At 33.9% G+C, this 23,004-nt stretch overlaps 2 protein-coding genes across 2 annotated transcripts; both read right to left on the minus strand.

Moving 5' to 3' along the window:
- Positions 1 to 7,980: 7,980 nt before the first annotated feature.
- LOC123895296 (uncharacterized exonuclease domain-containing protein At3g15140) lies at positions 7,981 to 12,390 on the minus strand. Its single transcript, XM_045945550.1, has 6 exons — positions 12,007 to 12,390; positions 11,551 to 11,753; positions 11,351 to 11,431; positions 10,821 to 10,937; positions 10,565 to 10,688; positions 7,981 to 8,326 (listed from the first exon to the last, which is right to left on the minus strand). The coding sequence occupies exons 1-6, from the start codon at positions 12,247 to 12,249 to the stop codon at positions 8,126 to 8,128; spliced, it is 969 nt and encodes a 322-aa protein (XP_045801506.1). The 5' UTR covers positions 12,250 to 12,390; the 3' UTR covers positions 7,981 to 8,125.
- Positions 12,391 to 16,974: 4,584 nt separating this feature from the next.
- On the minus strand, positions 16,975 to 20,835 carry LOC123895297 (probable aminotransferase TAT2). Its single transcript, XM_045945551.1, has 7 exons — positions 20,301 to 20,835; positions 19,036 to 19,375; positions 18,700 to 18,918; positions 18,210 to 18,269; positions 17,649 to 17,804; positions 17,449 to 17,542; positions 16,975 to 17,296 (listed from the first exon to the last, which is right to left on the minus strand). Exons 1-7 carry the CDS (start codon positions 20,564 to 20,566, stop codon positions 17,178 to 17,180), a joined length of 1,254 nt encoding a protein of 417 aa, XP_045801507.1. The 5' UTR covers positions 20,567 to 20,835; the 3' UTR covers positions 16,975 to 17,177.
- Positions 20,836 to 23,004: the final 2,169 nt, after the last annotated feature.

Here is a 23,004-nt window from a genome sequence, read left to right on the forward strand (position 1 = left end):
AGAGACTTGGTTCGTTTGATTTGGACACAAAAAAAAAAACCCAATTTTTCACTACCTTAATCTCATTTTTCACTACCTTACATCAACTCACTGAAACCATTCTACCAGCAAAATGGTTTCAGATTACAACTCTCTGAAACCATTGTACCAGATAAATGGTTTCAGAAGCAAACACAATTAATAAATTACTCACTGAAACCATTCTACCAGTAAAATGGTTTCAGAATACAACTATGTGCAACCATTCTACAAGCTAAATGGTTTCAGAAGCAAATAACTAATAATCAACTTACTGAAACCATTCTACCAGCAAAATGGTTTCAGATTACAACTCTCTGAAACCATTGTACCAGATAAATGGTTTCAGAAGCAAACACAATTAATAAATTACTCATTGAAACCATTCTACCAGTAAAATGGTTTCAGAATAAAACTATGTGCAACCATTCTACCAGTAAAATGGTTTCAGAAGCAAACATTAGTTTTTAATTACCGTTTTATCTCATTTAATTAACTAAAAATAGTTTCAGGTCTCCAAAAATTTCATAAAATATACCAAAACTTCCAGAATATTATCTACTATTTTCCTGGTATAATGGTTTCAGTGAGTTGGTTGAGTGGTGCGTGTTAAATTACAACACACAAGTAACGTATTTAGTAGCCAAAAAATATGATTAAGGTAGTGAAAAATTGCGTTTTTTTTTCGGTGTCCAAATCAAACGAATCAAGTCTCTATTTGTAGACAAAAAAAAATTATGAATTTTGGTATAAAAATAAAAAAATAAAAAATTAATTTACAACGAAATAATTGAGTTCAAAGTATTAAATGAACAAAAATCACGCCCAGCCAACCATTGTGTGACACGTGTCCTACTTTTAAAAAGCAAATTTTTCTCTCTCCAGGTTGTAATCCAGTGTGGCGCAGGCGCTGGAATCTGATGGATCAGGATGATCTGGGCTGTCTGATTGATCAGACAGTCTTGATGAGATCACATCTTGGCTGTCTGATGGAAATCAACGGTCTGTAACCATGGTCCTTCGGTACGCGCGCGACACTGGATCTGCGTCTACTAATGGGTATTTTGGTTAATTAATTAAAAAGAATGGGTATTTTGGTCCAATTGAAAAGGTGCACCTTGCTAACTTAGACCTAACTAGGGTCTAAGTTAGAAAACCCCATATATATATATATATATATATATATATATATATATATATATATATATATATATATATATATATATATATATATATATATATATATATATATATTTACGTGAGGGAGATTTTAAAATAAGAGGGTGAGAGGGTTAAATAGAACCTTTGGATCAATCTTTATTATGATCTTTAATTATCATAATTGTAGGGTAATCTTTTCAACTCATATCCCTATGCATCTTTTCTCGTGACTCTAACCTCCTCAGTCTCTCTCATAAAAGTTTGCTTTTCTCCATGGAAGCTTTTTTTTTTCTTCCTACAACCTCAACAAACTTGGCTAATCAATCTGTGAAAAATTATTGCAATTGTTTTGGTTATCTGAATCTTTGTCAAGTTAAAACCTTTTGTGTTTTCAACTACAGATTTAGCCAAAAAAATAACTCGGAAGCTAGAAAGCCATGACCTTTTTTAATCGAGTATCAATAATTATTGTTTCCAAGATTTAAGCTCGTCCTTATAAAAAATAACTCAGAAGCTTTAGATAGAAAAAGGGGGATAGAAAAAGGGGGATAGTAAAACTAACCATGGCCTTCCCAATGATGGATAGAAAAAAAAAATGTTTCTTTAAGGTTTATTAGATACAAAAGTAGAAATTGAAAATCATTCAAAAGGGGGTTAATTAGATGTAGGAGATTCATTTTCTATTATCTTTCGATTCTTTATTTCTTTGATATAAAGCAAGAGATAACGAGTAAATCAATCCTAATGTTAATGGTTTCCATAAAATAATCAAAGGTGGAGACGGTAAACAAGAGTATAAAGAGTGTTGTCGAAAAAAAAAAGAGGATAGTAGATGGGAGAAGAGCAAAGAGCAAACACTGTGAGTTGAGAATAGCCGTTCAAAAAAAAAAAACACCGTGAGTTGAGAATAGGATTTTCTTTGTGGGAAACGTTTCAGAGAACCAACGCACACAAGAAGACAAATCGGTGTGAATGAAAAGATGAGAAGAAAACAAAGAGCGCCGCAAGTTTGTATCAAAAATTACATCTCAACCGTTGCTTTTAATCTTGTGACTAATATTTAACCCTCTCATCTCTCATTTTAAAATCTCTCTCACTTAAAGTTTCGATATATATATATATATTAGAATTATATAGTTATATGAGAATATGAGAATGAATCTTAACCATTGGATTAAATATTAAGTGAGTGACAACCTATTTCTTTTTCTTATTTTTTTAATACCCATTTTATCGCTTCTTCTTCCTCTCTCATTTTCTCAATTCCGTGAATCTCACTTCCACCTTCAAACTTTGTTGTGAGATGCTCTTGGTTGCATCGCTGTTCACCGTTGAGACTCCCTTTATTGTTGTTGGTTGCCGTTTTTCGCCGTGTCGGTCGTTTCTACCGTGATGTTGTTCTCCTGTTCCGTCGGCGTCGTTTGTTAGAAATAATATAAAACCATTGATATGGCTCTATCCTAACACCTTAAGGTTTTGGGATAATCGGTTATTTGACATGGTATCAGAGCCTCTGTGACTAAGTGGTCTAGAGTTCGATCCCCGCTCCCCTCACTTTCTATTTAAAAAGTGGAATTTAAGCATATGGTAGGTGGGCCTATGCATTATCCACGCTTCAAGCCCAAGTGGGCTCTTGCGTGAGGGGGCGTATTAGAAATAATATAAAATCATTGATATGGCTCTATCTTAACACCTTAAGGTTTTGGGATAATCGGTTATTTGACATCGTTTTCTATCTCAAGAAGACCCAAGTTCAAAGAGCCAAAAACATAATAAGAAAAACAGTAGCAATGAACCTGATTCATTAAGGGAGAGGCATTGAATTTATTAATTTTTGAATAGCTTCAACAATGGTGAAACGGTGACGATGATAGGTGCTGGAATATACGAAACGACGGCGACTGTGTACTGTGCAATTTGATTTGTTCTCAAGGAAAAGAAATAATTAGAATCCCCTGTTTCAACATAACTTCATCTTAACATAACTTCGTCTTTATTTATACAACTCGATTTGGGTTTCTTGTATGTAAAAAAAATTGAACAAAGAGAGATAGGCAGCACGGTTGTGCCGCTGCCCATTTTTACATCTAGGATTTACAAATACAACATATATCACTGTCAGTGAGTTTAGAGAGGCGCGGTGGAAGGTGGAGGAGCATAGAGTTGAGAGAGAACATGTTTATGAAGTCCTGATACGTGACACGATATCGATACGATACGACATCGATAATACGGGAAATTTTTTAAAATTATCGATACGATACGGCCGGGATACGTTATTTAAAAATTAAATTTAAAATTAAATATATATAAACGCACAATATATAAACATAACTAAATTAAATATACTCAAATTAAGTAAACAAGTGACAATTACATATATTAAGTTAAGTACTATTCAACAAAGACATAGTTAGTAACATCATACTCCAACATTCAACACTTAAGAGGAAATATGAATTGTATCAGTCACCTTTTCTACGTTTCCATCGTCAAAGCGCATTAATTGTCCGATATTTTTCCGATACGCATATCGGAGAAGTATCCGACACATATCAGTTATATTTTTTTAAAAAATAATAATATTAATTTCTAATACTTCTCCGATACATGTATCAGAGAATATCGAACGAGTATCAGTATCGAATATCTATCGAACACGATACTTTGTCATTTTTTGAGTATCGGGACTTCACAGGAACAGGTTCATGGTATGTGGGAAGAGGAAGAGAGAGAACAAGTTCATAGTATACGATGGGAGAGATACAAGATAAGTCATTTAAGTTAAGTTTTAATCCAAGGGCTCCTATTTATTATCATATTCTCATATATCTTTACAATTTTCATATGATACATCATATATATGAGTCAGGATCCGTTGACACCAACTAGTTTGACACCAAATGTTACACCTTTCAATAACGTTTTAACCGATATAAATTTTATAAAATCCACCGTTGGATTGAAAGTTTACATCATATAGATCATTTGTGTAAAATTTCAGACAAATCCAAAATCATTTGATATGCTATTGAGACACATAAAGATTAACGGTATTTAAAAAAATACAAAAACCGTTAATTTTGATGTATCTCAATAACATATCAAATGATTTTGGATTTATTTGAAATTTTACACAAATGATCTATATGATGTAAACTTTCAATCCAACGGTGGATTTTATAAAATTTATATCGGTTAAAACGTTATTGAGAGGTGTAACATTTGGTGTCAAACTAGTTGGTGTCAACGGATCCTGACTCATATATATATATATATATATATATATATATATATATATATATATATATATATATATATATATATATATATATATATATATATATATATATATATGAGGTTTGCTAATTTAGACCCACCTAAAAACACGAAGGTCTAAATTAGCAAGGTGCACCTTTTCACTTGAAAAAAACCCTTGACATTTAGTTATTTTACACTAAAAAATTGAGGGTTAATTAGGTAATTTTATTAAACGTTGTCATCACAGTCTTCGTGAGTTACTTCTTATTCCACCATGATCCACAGGAACCCAATTTTATTAAATGTTGTCCATTTGATCAATCAAATGCACCTCATTTAGCCACGTGTCCAGCCTTCTTTTTCAAAAAAAAACAAAAAACTACACAAACTGCAAATCAAATCTGCGTTGTGCCTTCCTCCATCCGTCGGCGATTCGACCGTCGTACTATCCCCTGTCCGGCCATAGTTCCATCTCCTACGTTACACCGTCGTCGACGTCATTAAGACGTCTACCGGCGGCGGCGCTGCATCCCCACCGCCATTAGCTCTATGCACAGATCTCATCATCGAGAGAATTTCACGGAAGAATAGATCTTAACCATCAGAACCGCCCTTAATCAAAATGACGAACAAAACTATTACACGTCATTGAAGCGTGTAATAATTCTTATCGAGATTGTGGTTCTGCTCCTTTTGTTTTTCATTTGTTGATTGACGCGTGTTTAAAATCTAGAAAAAAAAATTGAAGTTTCGATGAAGATGATAGCTTCGATTGCAGAGGAGGACGATGAAGATGATAGTGTTGATTGCAATTGCAGAGGAGGATGACGAAGATGATAGTGACTGGGGAACAAACGACGGAAACAATCCCTGTTACGATGAAGATGAAATTTTGGTTTGCTGCGTTTTTTTATGGTTTTTAAATGAAATTGACATAATTACCCTTTTATTTATAACATGCTTGATAATTGGTGATTGGTTTTTATGTCCAAAGTAAAAGGTCCACTTTGCTAATTTAGACCTAGGCCTGAGCATCGGTCGGTTTCGGTCGGGTTCGGGCCGAAAATCACTAAATCGATAAAAATCGTAATCATTTAATTTGGACCCAATTTCGACCGTCTATATCTTCGATTTGTTCGGGTTCGGGTCATACAGGTGGCGGGTCGGATGGGTCGGTTATTACGGGTTATATCGGAGCTTTGTTTACATCTAAAACTCATCCATTCTCCAAAAATTCCTAATTTTCGAATAGTTTAATACCTCGTACACAATGCAACAAAAGATAGACGAAGTAAATTAAAAAACAAAGAGGGTTAAATACAGTTACTTTCTTTCAATATATAGATCTAAAGACAATCAAATATCCAGTAGAAGAGACATAGAAATTAAAATAGATCTAGAATATATATATTAGAATATTTTTCTCACCTTCTTCATCACCATATTATTAATTATAAGCTTTGTAAAATATAACATTTTTATATTATATCAAAGATGGATAAAAATAACAAAGAGAAGAGTATATGAGATTGAGAGGGAGAGAAGGAAAAAAATTAATTTGCATCTAATGGTTGTTCGGTCGGTTTTGGTTATGGAGAGATAGAATTTTAGAGACCCGCACCCGCCCGTATGCAACCGTTCATGCCCGGTTTTTCGCAATTTGTTGACCCGACCCACACCCGACCGAATGCTTCAATATGTTGTCGGTTATATCGGTTTCGAGTCGGGTCTCGGGTTCATGTTCACCCCTATTTAGACCTACATGTTTTTAGGTGAGTCTAAATTAGCAAACTCCATCAATCGTTAGTTGGTTCAGTGATGGTGATTGAAGTTAAACTTGGTAGGGAGGACCGTGGTTCAATCCCCCGCAACTGCGATCGGGAGGGGGCTGGAACCACTTGATGCCAGAACTGACCCTCTATTTTTTTTTAATTTGACACCAAATCTCAACCCTCTATTTTTTTTAATCAATGGCTAATAATAGTTTCCTATATTAACTCACGTGTATATCTAGAGTTAGGATCCGTTGACATCAGGTGTCAATTTAAAGTTTGACACCAAATCCTATCCGTTGATTTGTTTAATCCAAATTTTATAATTCTATATATATATATATATATATATATATATATATATATATATATAGAGTCAGGATCCGTTGACACCAACTAGTTTGACACCAAATGTTACACCTCTCAATAACGTTTTAACCGATATAAATTTTATAAAATCCACCGTTGGATTGAAAGTTTACATCATATAGATCATTTGTGTAAAATTTCAGACAAATCCAAAATCATTTGATATGCTATTGAGACACATAAAGATTAACGGCATTTAAAAAAATACAAAAACCGTTAATTTTGATGTATCTCAATAATATATCAAATGATTTTGGATTTATTTGAAATTTTACACAAATGATCTATATGATGTAAACTTTCAATCCAACGGTAGATTTTATAAAATTTATATCGGTTAAAACGTTATTGAGAGGTGTAACATTTGGTGTCAAACTAGTTGGTGTCAACGGATCCTGACTCATATATATATATATATATATATATATATATATATATATATATATAGAATTATAAAATCATTTTTTTACCTAACAGTTTTGTTCTACCTATTGCATTTTTGAAATTTCAAATAAAGGGTTTCTTGCTCTCGGTTTGCTTCTTCTCTCTTTGAAAAACAGAACCCAGATGTCGATCGTCTTCCCTCTCTCTAGCTTCCTCTGCCGTACTCCTCCACCAGATAGATCCAAACAACATTGTTCAAGATGTACCTTCAATGGTGGTGGTGTGATGAGCTTCTTCTCCGCATCACCTAACCCCTTTGGGGTCGCTCAATACACGACTTGCAGTCGGTGGTTTGTTCCCATTTAAATGACAAAGTAATAATGAATAAGATTCTTAAAACTTTTTGTCAAAGGAGAATGTTAACTTGTGCCCTTAAGGGCACATGTTAAGAAGATAAATGTGGAAAAAATTTATTGAACTTGTGGTGTATTCAATTATCTAAACATTAAATTCTTTGTATCATTAAATGCTATATTTCTATTTTTAGGTAGCTTAACATGTGCCCTTAGGACACAAGTTAACATGACCCTTTGTCAAAAAAAGATTCTTAAAACTACCATAAATATTTCACATAAACTCATACATCATCATTCCGATAATTCTAAAGTGAATAGTTAGACCGTAGTCAAACTCCGTACTAGTTTAACTTTTGAAAAATCTCAATAATTTAAACTTGTCACACAGACACAGACCCTTTTTCCTACGAATTTTTGACAACGCCTTCCAGGTAAAACCAAAAATGATTATAATAATGACCCCACCCTCGATGTCATGCTATATCAAAATCGTACAGATATACTACTTATTTCATAAAAGAAAAACGAAAATCTAGTGGTAGGGACAAAATATGTTTATGGCTATATTTCTTATTGATAATTTGCAGGAAAAACAAACTATATGCTGCAGGGCCAAGTGTGGTTAAAAGGAATTAAGAGTACTGATGTTCACATTCACATGATCATAAACACAGTGGCAGTTTGTTTTAAAATTTACAATATTTCACTCACGTCACAATTTGCCTTTACAACTAAATTCAACACAACAATTTAGTACTGAAATTTACGAGTACAAAAGTTACAAAATCCATTGACAAGTCCGCTCTATCTGATACGGTTCTTGAAAAGAAAGTTGACATCTTGAGGAGACCTAGCATTCTTCCTTGCTGTAATCTGAACGAGTGCACCATCAATAAGCATGTGCTGCAGTACTCTTGCTATGTTCTTTGTGTCATCAATGCCAAGATGATGACTTCCCACCAAAGGTATTTGCAGTTCCTTCATCATTGTAACCATTCCTGTGGCCTGTTATCCATTATCAAGGAAACATGTAATATTGTATATACATTAGGATTCGAGAAAAAAATACAACACATAACCTATTCCATGTACATGAAAAAGCTGAAGTTGTTTATAAACATTTTGTACTTTCATTTAAAGACCCCTTTAACTGAGTTGGTATTAAAAATATTTCCATAATCATCAATTTAATGTTATGCATGACAAAAGAAAACAGAAAACATTCCACTAAAAAGAAAAAAAAGAAAAGAAAATAGAAAACAGTTCTATTTTGACTTTGTAACCGGAATGTGTATGGCGTTGCTGAAGTGGCACCTTTTATAAGGCTTATCTGTTAAGACCCAGAAAACACAGATCACACATACAATGAAATAAGGAGAGTAAATCTAGTATTCAATGAAAGAGGGATTTACAGTAGAATCAACTTCTAACTGCCACAGGGCAAGCCCTTACAGAGAGCTATAGCTCTCCATCTTACGACTTAGATATTTTCTTCAATAAAGCAAAACTACCTCACCCCCTCCACTATAAAGCAACACAGAAAATGGAAAACGGTTAACTAATACTCTCTCTCTGCCAGCTTCTATTACTTAGTACCACCGTTCCCCCTACGTGTATACACCCTCCAAGTCTTCGTTTGTTTCTGAGGCCCAACATCAGTAGCTAGGGGCCCAACAGTATCATTTTAGGTTTTATGTTTAAATGTGTATACCGTTGACCGGCATTCATTTTTCACCCACTTCCTTACAAATTTGCAATTATGACAGTTAAATGATCTATTCCAAAGAATGTCAGGCAATACAACATTAGTGGGGAGGAGGACTGAAGGGTAGAGAATTAGTTGCTTATTTTTTCTAGGACACCTGGACCAAGTCCATTAGCAGAACTGACTCTCAAAAAAGCCCAAAATATGTGAGGTTTATTCTAGATGGCATAAGGTGGGACCCGTGAGAGAATGAGAATTAGTTAGTGACATGGAGGGCATTTCCATGTAATTCTGTTAGGGACTTTAATCATAAAGGGAGTAGTGGTGAGTATGGAGAGGCATTCACAGAGTTTCTGGTTGGTTGCTATTAGGGACCAAAATGAAGGTTCACTCCTTTAATCTTCTCCAATAGTTCCTCTTCGATCTATAATTATAATATAAATTTATGTTTCTATTACAATGGATTTCTATCGATGAGAGTTAATAAGAAAGAGACAGAGAATCTAGGGTTTGATAGAGAATATGACAACTATTGGTGGGTGATTTGCAATGCGAGGGGAACACTAAAGGAGATGTTTGGTGAAGAAGACAGAGGTCGTGAAGGCAATGAGAGGTCTCAAATGGTGGCTCTGGTGGAATTAAGGTTATCCAAAGATGAGTTGGAACTTGGAAGGCATTCTCACTCGCATTTCTTTGGCATTTTAAGTCAAGACACCGGGACATGCTGCCAATATCAGATAGGAAGATGAGCCAGATTTTAGATTGCAGTTGTTGACGGCTCAAGGTTCATTTGACTTCCAGCAAGATACTAACCAATGAAATGAAATTCCAATTGAGACAGCAAAAGAGGAGAAGAACGATTGAAGAGTGAAGACCTAGAACCAACGTGTCAGCGATGAAGCTAAAATGATGGAAACAGATTCAGTGACGAAAGCAATAGCTTAGAAAAAATATGACATCTCAGGGACTAAAGCAAAAAAATTATATATTGGGACTAGAAGCAAAAACAGGTTTTTTTGTAGGACAAACTATATTTAAGTCTAGAAAAAATAAATAGGGGATTAGGAAAGTAGGAGAGGGATCAACAGGTTAACTTTTTGAAGGAATAATTGGAAGAAACTTGGACCTTTCAAAAGTCTTTTGAGTTGTATTGTTCTTTGCCTTGTTAGTTTTTAACCCATGTCGGGCCTAGGAAATTTGCCATTAGAGTTCTTAATGAACATTATTTCCGTCAACATTGGGACCGGTTATATTCTTATTAGATATGCAGAAACTTTTTCATGAAAATTCTTGATTAAACATGTTCACCAAAATAGGACAATAAGGAAGAAGAAATCCAGTGTTAAAACCAAAATTTACTGCTCAAAACCTTATAACCAAATTTAAGAGACTAGACCATACCATTTATGCTCCAAAATATAGACCGTAAGTTGATTTTAGATAAACAGCATCCATAGAGTTATCACAAAACACAACAACCGAACCATTTACCCAAAGTTTCTATAACTCTATAAATTCTAAATATTGAAAGAACTTACCCTCCTATTATAAAAGTTCAGATAGATATCTTTGAGATTAATCCACTCCATAAAATAGAGGGGAAGCTTCATCCTTGACACTTCACACTGTTGAGGGACCTTTGTTTTCAAATCCCAATTTCCACTTCAAAACCAAAAGAGTATTATTTAAAAGAATAAGAAAAAAAAAGTTATTCTAGAAGTATAAAGCAAAAAATTAATGTAACATTTCAAATTAGAAAAAGGAAAAATATAAGAGGCAAACCATGAAATTTACCAAGTAACAAATGCTGCACGATTAAGTTCACCTCCAATCCATAGCTTTTGTTGCATTAACCAAGCTTCAAATTCATCAATAACTTCCGTGAATGGTATGGCAGTGTCATGCCAAACTCTGGAAAAAAAATAAAATATATTGCTACGATTAATCTTAGTAGTATAGTTATAGTGGTTGGGTAGCAGTGGAACTGTTGGGGTGAACAGCTGATAATCCCTTGGTAACCCACCATAATAAATGAATTCTGGTGTACTATCTATTTATTGTCTTTGTCAACCAAAAATTATAAATAACCAATATTTTTTTACTGGTCTAACACATACATCAAATCCATGAATGAAATAATACTTTACTACAAGCAGCCATAAATTACAAATATTACAATCAGAACACTGCATGAAGTAATAAATTTGGAACATGGTTGTGTCAGCTTGTTAAACATTTTCCAGTAATAAAATTGAAAACTGTGAACATTGTTTAAAGGTCACAAGTATGAAGAGTAAGGATTTAAAGAAAATTAAGCTTCATACCTATCAACTCCAATTTTTCCATACTTTCCTTCAATATATTCATTAATTATTTGTTCCGTCATCTTTGAGGGTCTCACAAACCTATGAGACAGTTAAAGGAACAATGAAACAGAAAAATAGTAGTATTATGATATGCAAAATTGATAATCCTCACAGCACATGGGTTGTGCAAGACATGGTATAAAGTGTGAGATGAAAACCTGTGGAAAATGTCTTCAACGTGTAATGTTTTAGCATTAATCATTAGAACTGGAAACTCAAGAATCTCAACCTTGCCCTCTAAATCAAGTACAAGGAAAAAGTCTAGATTCTGTGAGCGTATTTTGTTTAAATCAGCAATATTGACTTGAAGGTCTCTGGAGCAATCATGATTAAACTTGTCAAGGTGAATAAGATCATCCATCTGCAAATTTGGAGAAATGAAAAGAAAAGAACACCATCAAAATATATACCTATGGCGTGGCAGACACGCGTGGTGCCCGAAACCGACACCGACAATGGACACTTGTGATTACATTGAATTATGTCATTTTATCAAATTATTATTGGTGTGGACGTGTGAGTGTTGTGTCGAGTGTGTCCGTGCTTCAAATATTTGATAGAGACATTTGATCAAACAGGTGGACGGCGAAGCAAGATGAGGCAGAAAGAGAAACCTTGGTGCATTTTCCCTGTGTGTGGTACAAGCACATTGGTTTGGAGCGGGTGGTGGTGTGGGAAGTGGAAAGGGAAGCGGAGAGGGTGAAGGAGTGCATTGGAGTAGTAGTAGTAGTAGTAGTAGAAGCAGCGGTAGTAGTAGTAGTAAGAGGTGGTGGTGAGTGTGAGAGGTAAGAAACCAAAGGGTTGCGATTACGACGATGAGACAAAACCTTCAACAAGCAAGTTCTCACAACCGCCATAGATAGTTGAATACTCTCTCTCAATCAACCAAGTTGTTTTTATTTTGATTGTTCGGATAAATAAATTACAAGGATTTGGGATTCAGGCACCACGTAGAACTAGAAGTAGAGAGGAAACGAATCCAAGTACAGAATCTCTTTAGAATACATTATTAAATTAATAATTAATAATGTCATTACTGAAGAAATTTATTAATCTAGAGAGTTATTAATTTATTGATTATTAATACATACCAAACAAAAAGACAAATTAGTCTATGCTTCTTAGAATTACGTTGCAACGAACCTTGAGATTCAAATTCTTTGGTTTTATGTGTCATTTTGAAATTATCTAAATTTAACTTAAACAAAATACTTCATAAATTTCCATAATTTTGAAAATTCTTCAAATTATCATCAAAACAATGGAATTCACCTCAAATCATTTGAATTTTCTCAAAACACTACTTTACCTCAAAAAATTCCCCCATCCAAACACACTCTTATTAAAATTTCAAAGTTACAACAATGCTAAAAACCGGGGATAATCCATATGTAAAAATAAATAAATAAAAAATAAAAACTTAATTATATATGTTCGAATAAGACGTTATAATTGTATGGAAGCAATATTATAATATTTTCTAATATTTTGTGGGTTGTAATCAATTGTGGCTTTTGATTTTAATAAAAATGGGTTGATGTTGTTGTGATCCATTTAATGATGCTTAAGCCCGATAATTGTTATCAAAATAATAATGGACTTAAACACTAATTATGATTTGTGTAGAAACAAAGTGTAGGCCCAACTTTAAAGTCCATGTAATACTAGGGTTGTGATCTTATATAAGATTGGTTAGATCCCCTTTATAAATATTTTAGAAATTCTATATTGCCTTGTTATTATTATTCGAGTGCTCAATTGTAGACTATTGTTGAAATTATTCTTTTGAGCAATTGAAAATTGAACTATCCTTGTATTGATTTGTTTGACATGTCCATTGTGTGATAGAGAAAATACTTGAATATTTGTTTAAATATTTTAACACTTTTGTTTTGGATTGGTAACTCAACTATAATTCTCTATCAAGTGGGAGAGTTTTACATGTCAACTATTTATAAATGTTTATAGAGACTTATATTGAGGAGTCTATGTATTTATAAAAGTTCGGGACTATTTGCTTTATATCCTCAATAATATTCAAATAAAATCTCATATTATTCCGCTGCATAAATTATTTATTTATTAAATTGAGTTGACTGTTTCACAGTAATGATCTCTTATGAGTTAACTGTTTCATAGTAATGATCTCTCTCCGCAACTAAAGACATATAGTTATATATGAAAACTTTAATTTAGATTCATGTGCAAGAGATTTCGTGCGTTTGGTATAGGCCGTTACCACCAAAGTGGGACCGTTTATATTAATTGATGGAATTTCTTTGTAGTTTGAGGGATGTTTTTAATTATGACATGTGATTTTCTGCACAAAGGTGATTATTATATGTTATAATTAAAATTTAATTTAAGATGAAGTTATTGGAGGATGCATTGATCAGAGTAATTTGTCTGCTCAAAGGTGACAAATTTCAAAGTTCAATGTATACTCATTGATTAAATCATCTGAGATTTTGACTGAGGTTTTAACCTTAGTTTGTACATTATGCCCAAAGGTGATTGTACTATTATATTGACCTCATTATGATAATACTAATCCAATTTGGTTTTGATTAAAAAAAATGAATTTCTCCACACATAATTGGGTAAATTCTAATATGGATCACTTCATCAGGTGGTCTATGGTGGACCAGTAATGAATAACATTATAACAAATACGAATTTTACAAAATCCACCATTGGATTGAAAGTTTATATCATATAGATCATCCATATAAAAATTTAGAATAATTGAAAATCATTTGATATGTTATTGAGACACATCAAGATTAACGGTTTATTAAATAACGTAAATCTTGATGGGTTTCAATAACATATTAAATGATTTTCAAAAAATTTTAAAAAATTTATGGATGATCTATACGATATAAACTTTCAATCCAACAGTGAATTTCGTAAAATTCATATTCGATAGATCACTTGTCCACGGTGGACCACTTGTGAAGGTGGTCACCGTAGCATTAGCCCACATAATTGTTATGTTTCCATTGAAATGTTGAACATCATAGATCACTTGATTAGTGAGAGATAACTTATATTCTTTTAATATGCTTGATTAGTGGGAGTTTAAAATTTTATATTAACTGCTTCATAATGTTGAAATTATTTTAATCAAATATAAATAAATATTATAGTTCAGCGTTGTTGGGATCACTATGCCGTGATCAACACTATTTTGGAGCTGAGACATTATATAAATAAATATTATAGCTCAGTGTTGTTAGGATCACTATGCCGGTGATCAACACTATTTTGGAGCTGAGGCATTATGTGTAAACATAAATAAATAAATGAAGGCATTATGTGTAAACATAAATAAATAAATGAAGCTCAGTGTTGTCGGGATTACTTAGCCGGTGATCAATACTATTTTGGAGCTGAGGCATTATGGTATCTTAAGAACCATGTAATTTCTCTGGCTTTGAGACATTTGAGATAAATTATGTCTAAAATATTGGAGCTCGATGTTGATTAGATCATTATACTGCAGTAGTCAACATCATTTGAGAGCTTGGACTTGTGGTATCTTATGGACCATTGAATTTCTCTAGCTTTAATGCATTTGAGAGAAATTGAGGACTGACGAAGAAAATGATAGTATGGTTGAGATCACAAACATATCATTTTCTCGCTACACTCTACACAGATGACTAGTTGACAGAGTTTGGTGGTATTTGTAACCATGGAAGGTGTTGTATCGATAATGATATAATTACCGCTATGATTCGATATCATTTAACTTTTGTTGTACAAAGTCTTAATTAGATGTTGCATCTTGGGATCATAGTGGCCACGTTAATAAATATGTTATCAACCTTAGAGTCGTTTTCAAAGTATTTTCTTTAAATTAAATATACACAATTGATTTTGCCCGAGTGGGAGAATATTAGAATATTTTCTAATATTTTGTGGGCTGCAATCAATTGTGACTTTTGATTTTAATAAAAACGGGTTGATGTTGTTGTGATCCATTTGATGATGTTTAAGCCCGATAATTGTGATCAGTAATAATGGGCTTGAACACTAGTTCTGATTTGTGTAGAAACAAAGTGTAGGCCCAACTCTAGAGTCCGTGATGGGTGGTACTAGGGTTGTGATCTTATATAAGATTGGTTAGGTCCCCTTTCCCGTTACGTACAAACATAGTAAGCTCATTTGTTGTCTTTCCCATCAAAGACCTCAACCTTGTCTAATATATTGGTGGTTCCGATGTGATTAGGCAAAAGAAGACCTTGTCTAATATATTGGTGGTTCCGATGTGATTAGGCAAAGGAAGACCTTGTCTAATATATTGGTGGTTCTCCGGTAAACATGATTGTTGATTATCAAGTAAGTGTGTTCTAATTTCATATAATATATCGATCTCTAATTGTTAATTCTTACAAGCAAGTAGGGATGGCAACGGACGCCCATGGGTGCGGGTTTGACACTTACCAAACCCACACCCGAAATCATCACCCAAACCCAAACTCAAACCCAAAGGCTGTTCGGGTGGCAAAACAACACCCACGCCCACACCCATTGGGTTCGGGTTTTTTCCACCCAAACCCGCAGCACATTTGAAAATAATTTGCAAATTTAAGAAATTAAATTCCAACATACACTTTGAATTAAATTATAACTAAAATTAAGGTCTTCCAAGGAAATTCAAACATAGACTTTCAAGAAATTACATCATAGACTTTCAAGAAATTAAATTACAACTAAAATTTAAGGTATTCCAAGAAAATTAAGGGAGACTATGGGGGTAATTAGGTAATTATAAAATATTTCGGGTGGGTGTATGGGTTTCGGGTGTGGGTTTGATTGATACCAAACTCACACCCATATTATCGGGTGTCACCCGAACCCAAACCCAAACTCAAACCCAGTCAAATCGGGTTTCGCCCGTTGACTTGGATTTGGGTTCGAGTGGGTCTCTCGGATTTGGGTTTTTTTGTCATCCCTACAAGCAAGTCGATTGAGACTGTGTCGTGGATCATTAAAGTTCAGTTAAAATAGTAGGGATCCTTTGGATTTAAACTGTTGAGTATAATTGTTGTGCACCGTCGGTGTAAAGATTCTTTACACATACATCCAATGATATGTTGCCACATCATTTAATGAATTTGACACATCATGTGTTTTTACATACCATACATGATGTGTCAGTATATTATTTGATGCATGTGTAAAATAATTTTACACTTGACGGTTCATATAAATTAAATTCTTAAATTGTTTATTATGAAATCATCTCGTATTGAATCTAGTCAAATCAATATATGGAACGAATATGCCCTCATTCGAGGATAGGGGTGCACTATTGTATTATCAAGATAGTATCTTGTAAAGATCTTGCATTATTGATGCACTGGGTGTATCTTTTCTCCTCATCTGAAAAACAAATGATCGAGTATGGTCTTCAACCCGCATTTGCCCATGCTGAGATTAATTGACATTAATAAATTGTTTCTATGTATCGAGAAAAAGAAAACTTGTATATCACTTCCTTCTACCTATTGATGATCTTTTTAAGCGATTTTTTTTTATCATATGCACCAATTAAGATTTTTGAATAATAAAAATTCACTATGAAGAGGATTTATTTATTTCTGATATTGCAATGTTTATTTTTATTTAGACTGTATGCAGTATTGAAAAAAATTACATTAATACAAGCTAATCTTCCTTTGCTGTGAGTGTGGTAAAAAAGAATGAAACCATCTTTAGCAGGAGACAGAGTCCAAGTGCTAGAAAATGCATATTTGTTTATTCGCCATTGTTTTCTTTATTGTTTTGTCGCGTGTCTTTGATAGAAAGATTTTATCCTTTGCATACCCTCTCTGAGAGCAGATGGATCAGCAGCAAAAGTGATACGAATCCAATCCTTTAGCCCTACTGCAGTTCCTGCAATGAATTTTCATTTATCAAACTCCAAGTTCTGAATTAGGACTTATATCTATAGATGAGATTATTGGTTGGACAGATGTGTAAATGAAATGCCTCTCAAAAAAAGATGCACAAAATGGTAAATATTAGCATGATTTACATAATTTTACCTGGAAGAATGATAACAGATTCCTCCTTTGCAAGTTTGAAACAGAAATCAATATCATCGCTAATATCTTCCAGAAGCGAAAGATTTAGTTCCACCTGCATGTCATGAAATTCAAGAATAAATAAATAAAGAGTGATTTGTTTTTTGAGACATGTTCTGTTCTCCATAAAAGTAATCTCTGAGTCAAAGTTTCACACTCACCATCATAGCCATGGATCCTTGTGGTTTGCAAGGGGAAGAAATGCATGGAATGTCTTCAATCTCTTGGCAACATATATCTGCGGTATGCCTCAAATTGTCGATCGTTTTTCTGAAGAAAACTTCTTCTGTCTGTGTAATTATGCGAGGTACAGCCGCCTGTCAAACCAAAGCTGCTGCCAATCATGTTGAATAAATAATAGATGAAAATTTTTCCGAGTAATTTCGGATGATGTTCTGATATATGAATACTACATTTAAATGACTACTGTATTGAGAAGTAAACAAAATGCTTCTAGTTAAGAGATAAATCTAGTTTGATATGGTGTTCTTTCAAGTGCAACATTTATTTCTTTGTTTCATGCTTAAAGTTGTATTATAATTATCATCATACCAAATTAAATGTCTTTTCCTACATCCTTTTATATTTTCGTTTTTTAATTTTCAGATGGTAGTGGTATGATCAGTATCAGTCACAATGCTTTAACATTATTGAGTCATAATGAAAGGGACACGAAATGATATGAATCAATTTGTCTCCATGTAAATAGGGAATTAAAAAACCTGAATGAAGGTAGCCGGGCCACCTAATAGATCAAAATACTTTTTGATGCGCTCAACTACCTGCATAAGAAACATTTGGTCAGATTTTTAACATGGAATGAAGAACAGGATAAAATTTTATTAGGGTCTCGCTGACGAGGGCCTTAAGGGCATTGAGTAAGTAATCCATAACAAGAAAGTTTGTCTTGGAAATATAAGTTAAACATTTGTGAGTGTAATAAATACATAATTTTCCTTCCTATAATAATCAGCGTCGTAAAGCCACTTTGTTAGCACAATCCATTTATTATAAGCACCAGCAGTATTTATAACTATGAACACGGACACAAATACGGACACTGGACACGACACTGACCCGTCGACACCGATAATAATAATTTGAGAAAATGAATAATGCAATGTAATTATAAGTGTCGTGTCGGAAACCGACGCGTGTCCGATACCGGGACACGCCTAACCCTAGGAGGTAGGAAATTAAGAGAGAATTAACCTTTGGTTTTCTAAAAGTACCAGATGGGTCATTTGTCACAAACCAACCCAACCTCCATCCAGGTACTATCCATCTCTTAGACAAGGATCCAAGAGTTAGAACAGGAACAATAGACCCAAAAACTCCCATAGGCACAAAAGGATTATCCCCAAATGCAAGGTGACCGTAAACTTCATCAGCAATCACAATTGTTCCAAGCCTTTTTGCTGTTTTTGCAATCTAAAAAAAGTCAATAACAAACGAAGTACATCAATTAACTGTTCCTGTTGAATTTCATGCTGTCAAATTTTAGCAGCAAAGAATGAAATTCGTCTTTGTAGCCATATACTAACTAACCTTCTCCAAATGATGGTAAGTGTATACATTTCCACAAGGATTCCCAGGGTTTATAATCACTAATGCGACTGTGTTCTGATCTGCGAGGGCTTCAATAGCATCTAAATCAACCTCCCAACCCTTTTCTGGCAACAGATCATAATGCCTCACTTCAACTTGTCTAAATGCAGCACAAAGTTCATATATTGGGAAGCCGGGTCTTGGAAGCAAGATATTTGCGCCAGGACGAGCTAGCAATGCAACTGAAACATCAATGGCTTGTGTGCATCCACAGGTTATAAAAACATCATCCGATGATAGCTCGTAAGGGAGTTCATTAGACAGATATTTGGCAATTGCACTGTCATCAACATCAAAAGTAACTTCAGAATCATAAATGATAATTTGAAAATAAATTTCGGCAATAATTTCAATATTTAACACAGTTTAAGTACGTAGTTAATTATGTTCAGTAAATGAAAATAAACGAGATCTGCTATTTAGTATGGCATACTTTTTAAGGAAAAATGCGAACACTTATGTGGCGTATGTTTTAGAAAAGCTAAGTACGGATTTGGCAGAATAAATAGAATACTAGTGAATGAAGTGATTCATTGAACAACAAATATTGTTGTTACAGTACCCGTGAGCTTAGCTTAATTGGTAGGAACATCGCATTTTATATGCGGAAGTCGGGATTCGAACTCCGGACACTCCACTTATTCACCTTAAAGGTGGAATTTCTAGCCACTGGACTGCCTAACCAAACAAAGTGTTTCTCTTAATAAATACAACAAAGTGTCACAACTCATTAACTTAATTAACAACAATTTTAAATGTTATTAGCTACAATCCAAATTCCATACAAATATACACAGAATTTTCAAATGATCAAATATATCTTTTAATCACGATTTGTATTCAACTAACTTGTTGCTACCAATAAGTAGCAACATACTCTTTTCAGGACACACTCTTCTATTAGTTGAAATTCATATAGGTCTCGTCAATTTATGCTCGACACATAATTTAGTGAGACTTGTTTCTAAAAGAGAATAAGTCGAAAAGAGTTTGTTGCTAGCATTCCTCGGAAATGACAAGAAAAAACCATTAATGGGTTGGATGGGCAGCTCAACCGGTTTGAGCTAAGAGTTAAAGGTTTAGAATGCAAATCCTGGAGAAGCTGAAAAATACTAACACTAACAACTAATTTTGGCCGTTTCAAGAATTTCAAGAAAAAAGAACCATTAAAAAAGTGAGGCAGGGAAAAGGGAAACATTACATACTTTCTGGCCTGAAGAAGACCAGCAGTGGGGGCATAGCCATGAAAGTTGCCAGAATGAAGTGCATCAGCAACAGCTTCTTCAGCAACCTTAGTGTTAGGGAAGAAAGTGGAGAGAGTTGGGTCACCCATTCCAAGAGAAATAACACTCTTGCTTTCATCTTTATTTTCACCGACACTTTCCACTAGAAGACTTAGAATACCCTTAATTGTGATGGTGGAAGTTGCTTTGTATTCATGGTTCATTGTTCCAACAACAACACTTTCCATGTTCTCTCCTCTAACCTATTTTGTTTTTTGAGTTGGGTACGTACCTCTCTGTCGTATATATGTACATAAAAAATAATGATGTGGGCACTGGGCAGTTCTGAATTTACAGTTTGGTTACTTCAAGACCACACGTTACGTTGTTGTCCTGCACATGAGAACAAAACTTTGGCAGTTTGTTATAGTTGTTAAGAGTCTAATACTCTCTAGTCTATTGTAAAATGCTACTGCCTAATTTATTTTAGACTTTTTGTAAATTCTTAACAAAATATGTGGAAGGAAGATAACCATCTTGGCTACCATTTCAACCCGGCATTATTTATGTCGTGAATAGTTTGATAACTACGTGGCGATTTGGGATGACAAAACGGACCGATCTATCCCTTTTGGTGGTAGACACGTCAAAACGGGCTGCCCGGTCCAGCTTCATCGGACCGGGCTAAAATACCCGGATAAAAAAGGGGCTTGAAGCAATAGAACTTTAATTAAACATTAATAAGCATACCTTCAATACCTTCAATAAGCATTACAAAATTGAGAAAATTAATAAGCATACCTTAATTAAACATTGAAAAGGGCTTGAAATAAATAAAAAATTGGTTGTTAAAAATAAAGATATAAATTCTTTGGTTAATTAAACATTTGAAAAATAATAGAACTTTAATAAGCATATCTTCAATCTCATATAACAAACTACATGCACACAAAAGAGCTTGAATCAATTCATCTTTTATTATACTTATTCAGAGTTTTTTTTTTTTTTTTTTTTTAATTTTGTTATTAAGAACTTTAATAATGTTACATACTTACTCATATATTTTATTTTGAATTTTTTTTTATTATAATTTATTCAGGTTTGCGGGCCGCTCGTGACTCAATCAGGCTAGCCTATATTTTAAACAGCCTTTATTGGGAAGGGCTAAAAATCCCAAAAAAATTCGGACAGGCCCATTCGGACTAGTCCATTTTGACAACTCTACCTTTTGGCTAGTCGAGGCATCAATTTGTTTAAGAAATTAAAGATAGTTAAATGATATTTCAATCTTTCTATTTTTTATTTTTCTTAATTGAGAAAATTACATTTTCCTCCTTGAGAGATGCTTAAATTACACTATACTATCTTTTTTATTAGGGACATCGCACTTTATGTGTAGGAGCTGGAATTCGAACCCCAAACACTCGACTTATTTACCTTTAAGATGGAATTTATAGCCACTAAACTACTTGACAAAAAATAATAATAATAATAATAAATTAAAAATATGAAATTATTATATGCGAGTCTTGAACATGTGGTATTTAAAAATTACTATAAAATTGGAGGCTCGAACCCACCATGACCTTACAAAGTTGCAATCACACAAAAATGTTTTGTCATTGAACCATCAATCTTAAAGTGTAGATTTTTGCAATCATAAATGGATAAATGAAGATACAAGAATTAGAGACTTGAATTTAATTGTTCCAGACCATCTGCATAATATCAAATTGAAGGATATGGTTGATACTAATGGAGAGTGGAAATGGAGTTGGTTAGAAGGTTGGCTACCAGATATTATATGTCAGAAAATTGCAACCATTCTACCTCCGGATTCAAGCGCGGGAGAGGACACGCGAATATGGTCAGGTAACAATACAAATACATTTTCCATAGCTGTTATGTATCATGTTATCTGTGATTTTGATTAAGCTGAAGAAGACATAAAGTGGAAATCAGTTTGGAAACTCAAATTTCCAGAGAGAGTGAAGTATTTCATTTGAATTATGATGCATGGTTGGATACTTACAAATATGAGAAAACACAAGATGGGTATTGGTTCTCCTGTATGTATTTATTGTGGTGATACTACTGAATCCATTTTACATATAATGAGGGATTGCCCTCTTGCTATGACAGTTTGGATTCACGTGGTTCCTGTTCATGTGAGAGATAAATTTTTTCAAAGTGATGACTTACAACATTGGTTAGCACTTAATTTGTGGAGTGAAGATGATGGAAAATTAGGAGTTGGCTGGAATAATTACTGGGCAATGGCATGTCATCTACTTTGGACTTGGCGTAATAAAGAGTTTCATGATGGGAATTTTATTCGTCCATTACGACCACACAGCTATATCTTTCAGAGAACTAAAGAATATTTGGATGTAGAAAAAGCAAGCAGGCTTGTTTTTGACAAAGTGAAAGAGGTTGTTCAAATACAATGGAAACCTCCTTCTAGTGGGTGGATTAAATTGAATACTGATGGCTCATGCTCTAATGATGGAATAATAGGATGTGGTGGAGTGTTGAGAGGTAGTGAAGGAGAATGGCTGGGAGGATATGCTAAATTTATTGGGGTTGGTAATACTTTTATAGCTGAGTTGTGGGGTGTACTCGAAGGGCTGAAACATGCTAAAAGTCTGAATTTCAGAGCGGTGGAACTGAATATCGATTCATTGGC

Source organism: Trifolium pratense, linkage group LG7 (genome assembly GCF_020283565.1).
Source record: "Trifolium pratense cultivar HEN17-A07 linkage group LG7, ARS_RC_1.1, whole genome shotgun sequence".
In the NCBI taxonomy this organism is placed as follows: Eukaryota; Viridiplantae; Streptophyta; class Magnoliopsida; order Fabales; family Fabaceae; genus Trifolium; species Trifolium pratense.

What these genes read in the sequence shown, in the direction of transcription:
- LOC123895296 (XM_045945550.1), bottom strand. Translation starts at nt 12,249, where the DNA reads ATGGCGGTTGTGAGAACTTGCTTGTTGAAGGTTTTGTCTCATCGTCGT. An exon ending in GTTGAAGACATTTTCCACAG is followed by an intron (nt 11,432 to 11,550) that starts GTTTTCATCTCA and finishes ACTGTCTCATAG; the next exon opens with GTTTGTGAGACCCTCAAAGA. An exon ending in CGTGCAGCATTTGTTACTTG is followed by an intron (nt 10,689 to 10,820) that starts GTAAATTTCATG and finishes TTGGTTTTGAAG; the next exon opens with TGGAAATTGGGATTTGAAAA.
- LOC123895297 (XM_045945551.1), bottom strand. Translation starts at nt 20,566, where the DNA reads ATGGAAAGTGTTGTTGTTGGAACAATGAACCATGAATACAAAGCAACT. An exon ending in GTACTTTTAGAAAACCAAAG is followed by an intron (nt 18,270 to 18,699) that starts GTTAATTCTCTC and finishes TTTCTTATGCAG; the next exon opens with GTAGTTGAGCGCATCAAAAA. An exon ending in ATCTGTTATCATTCTTCCAG is followed by an intron (nt 17,297 to 17,448) that starts GTAAAATTATGT and finishes AATTCATTGCAG; the next exon opens with GAACTGCAGTAGGGCTAAAG.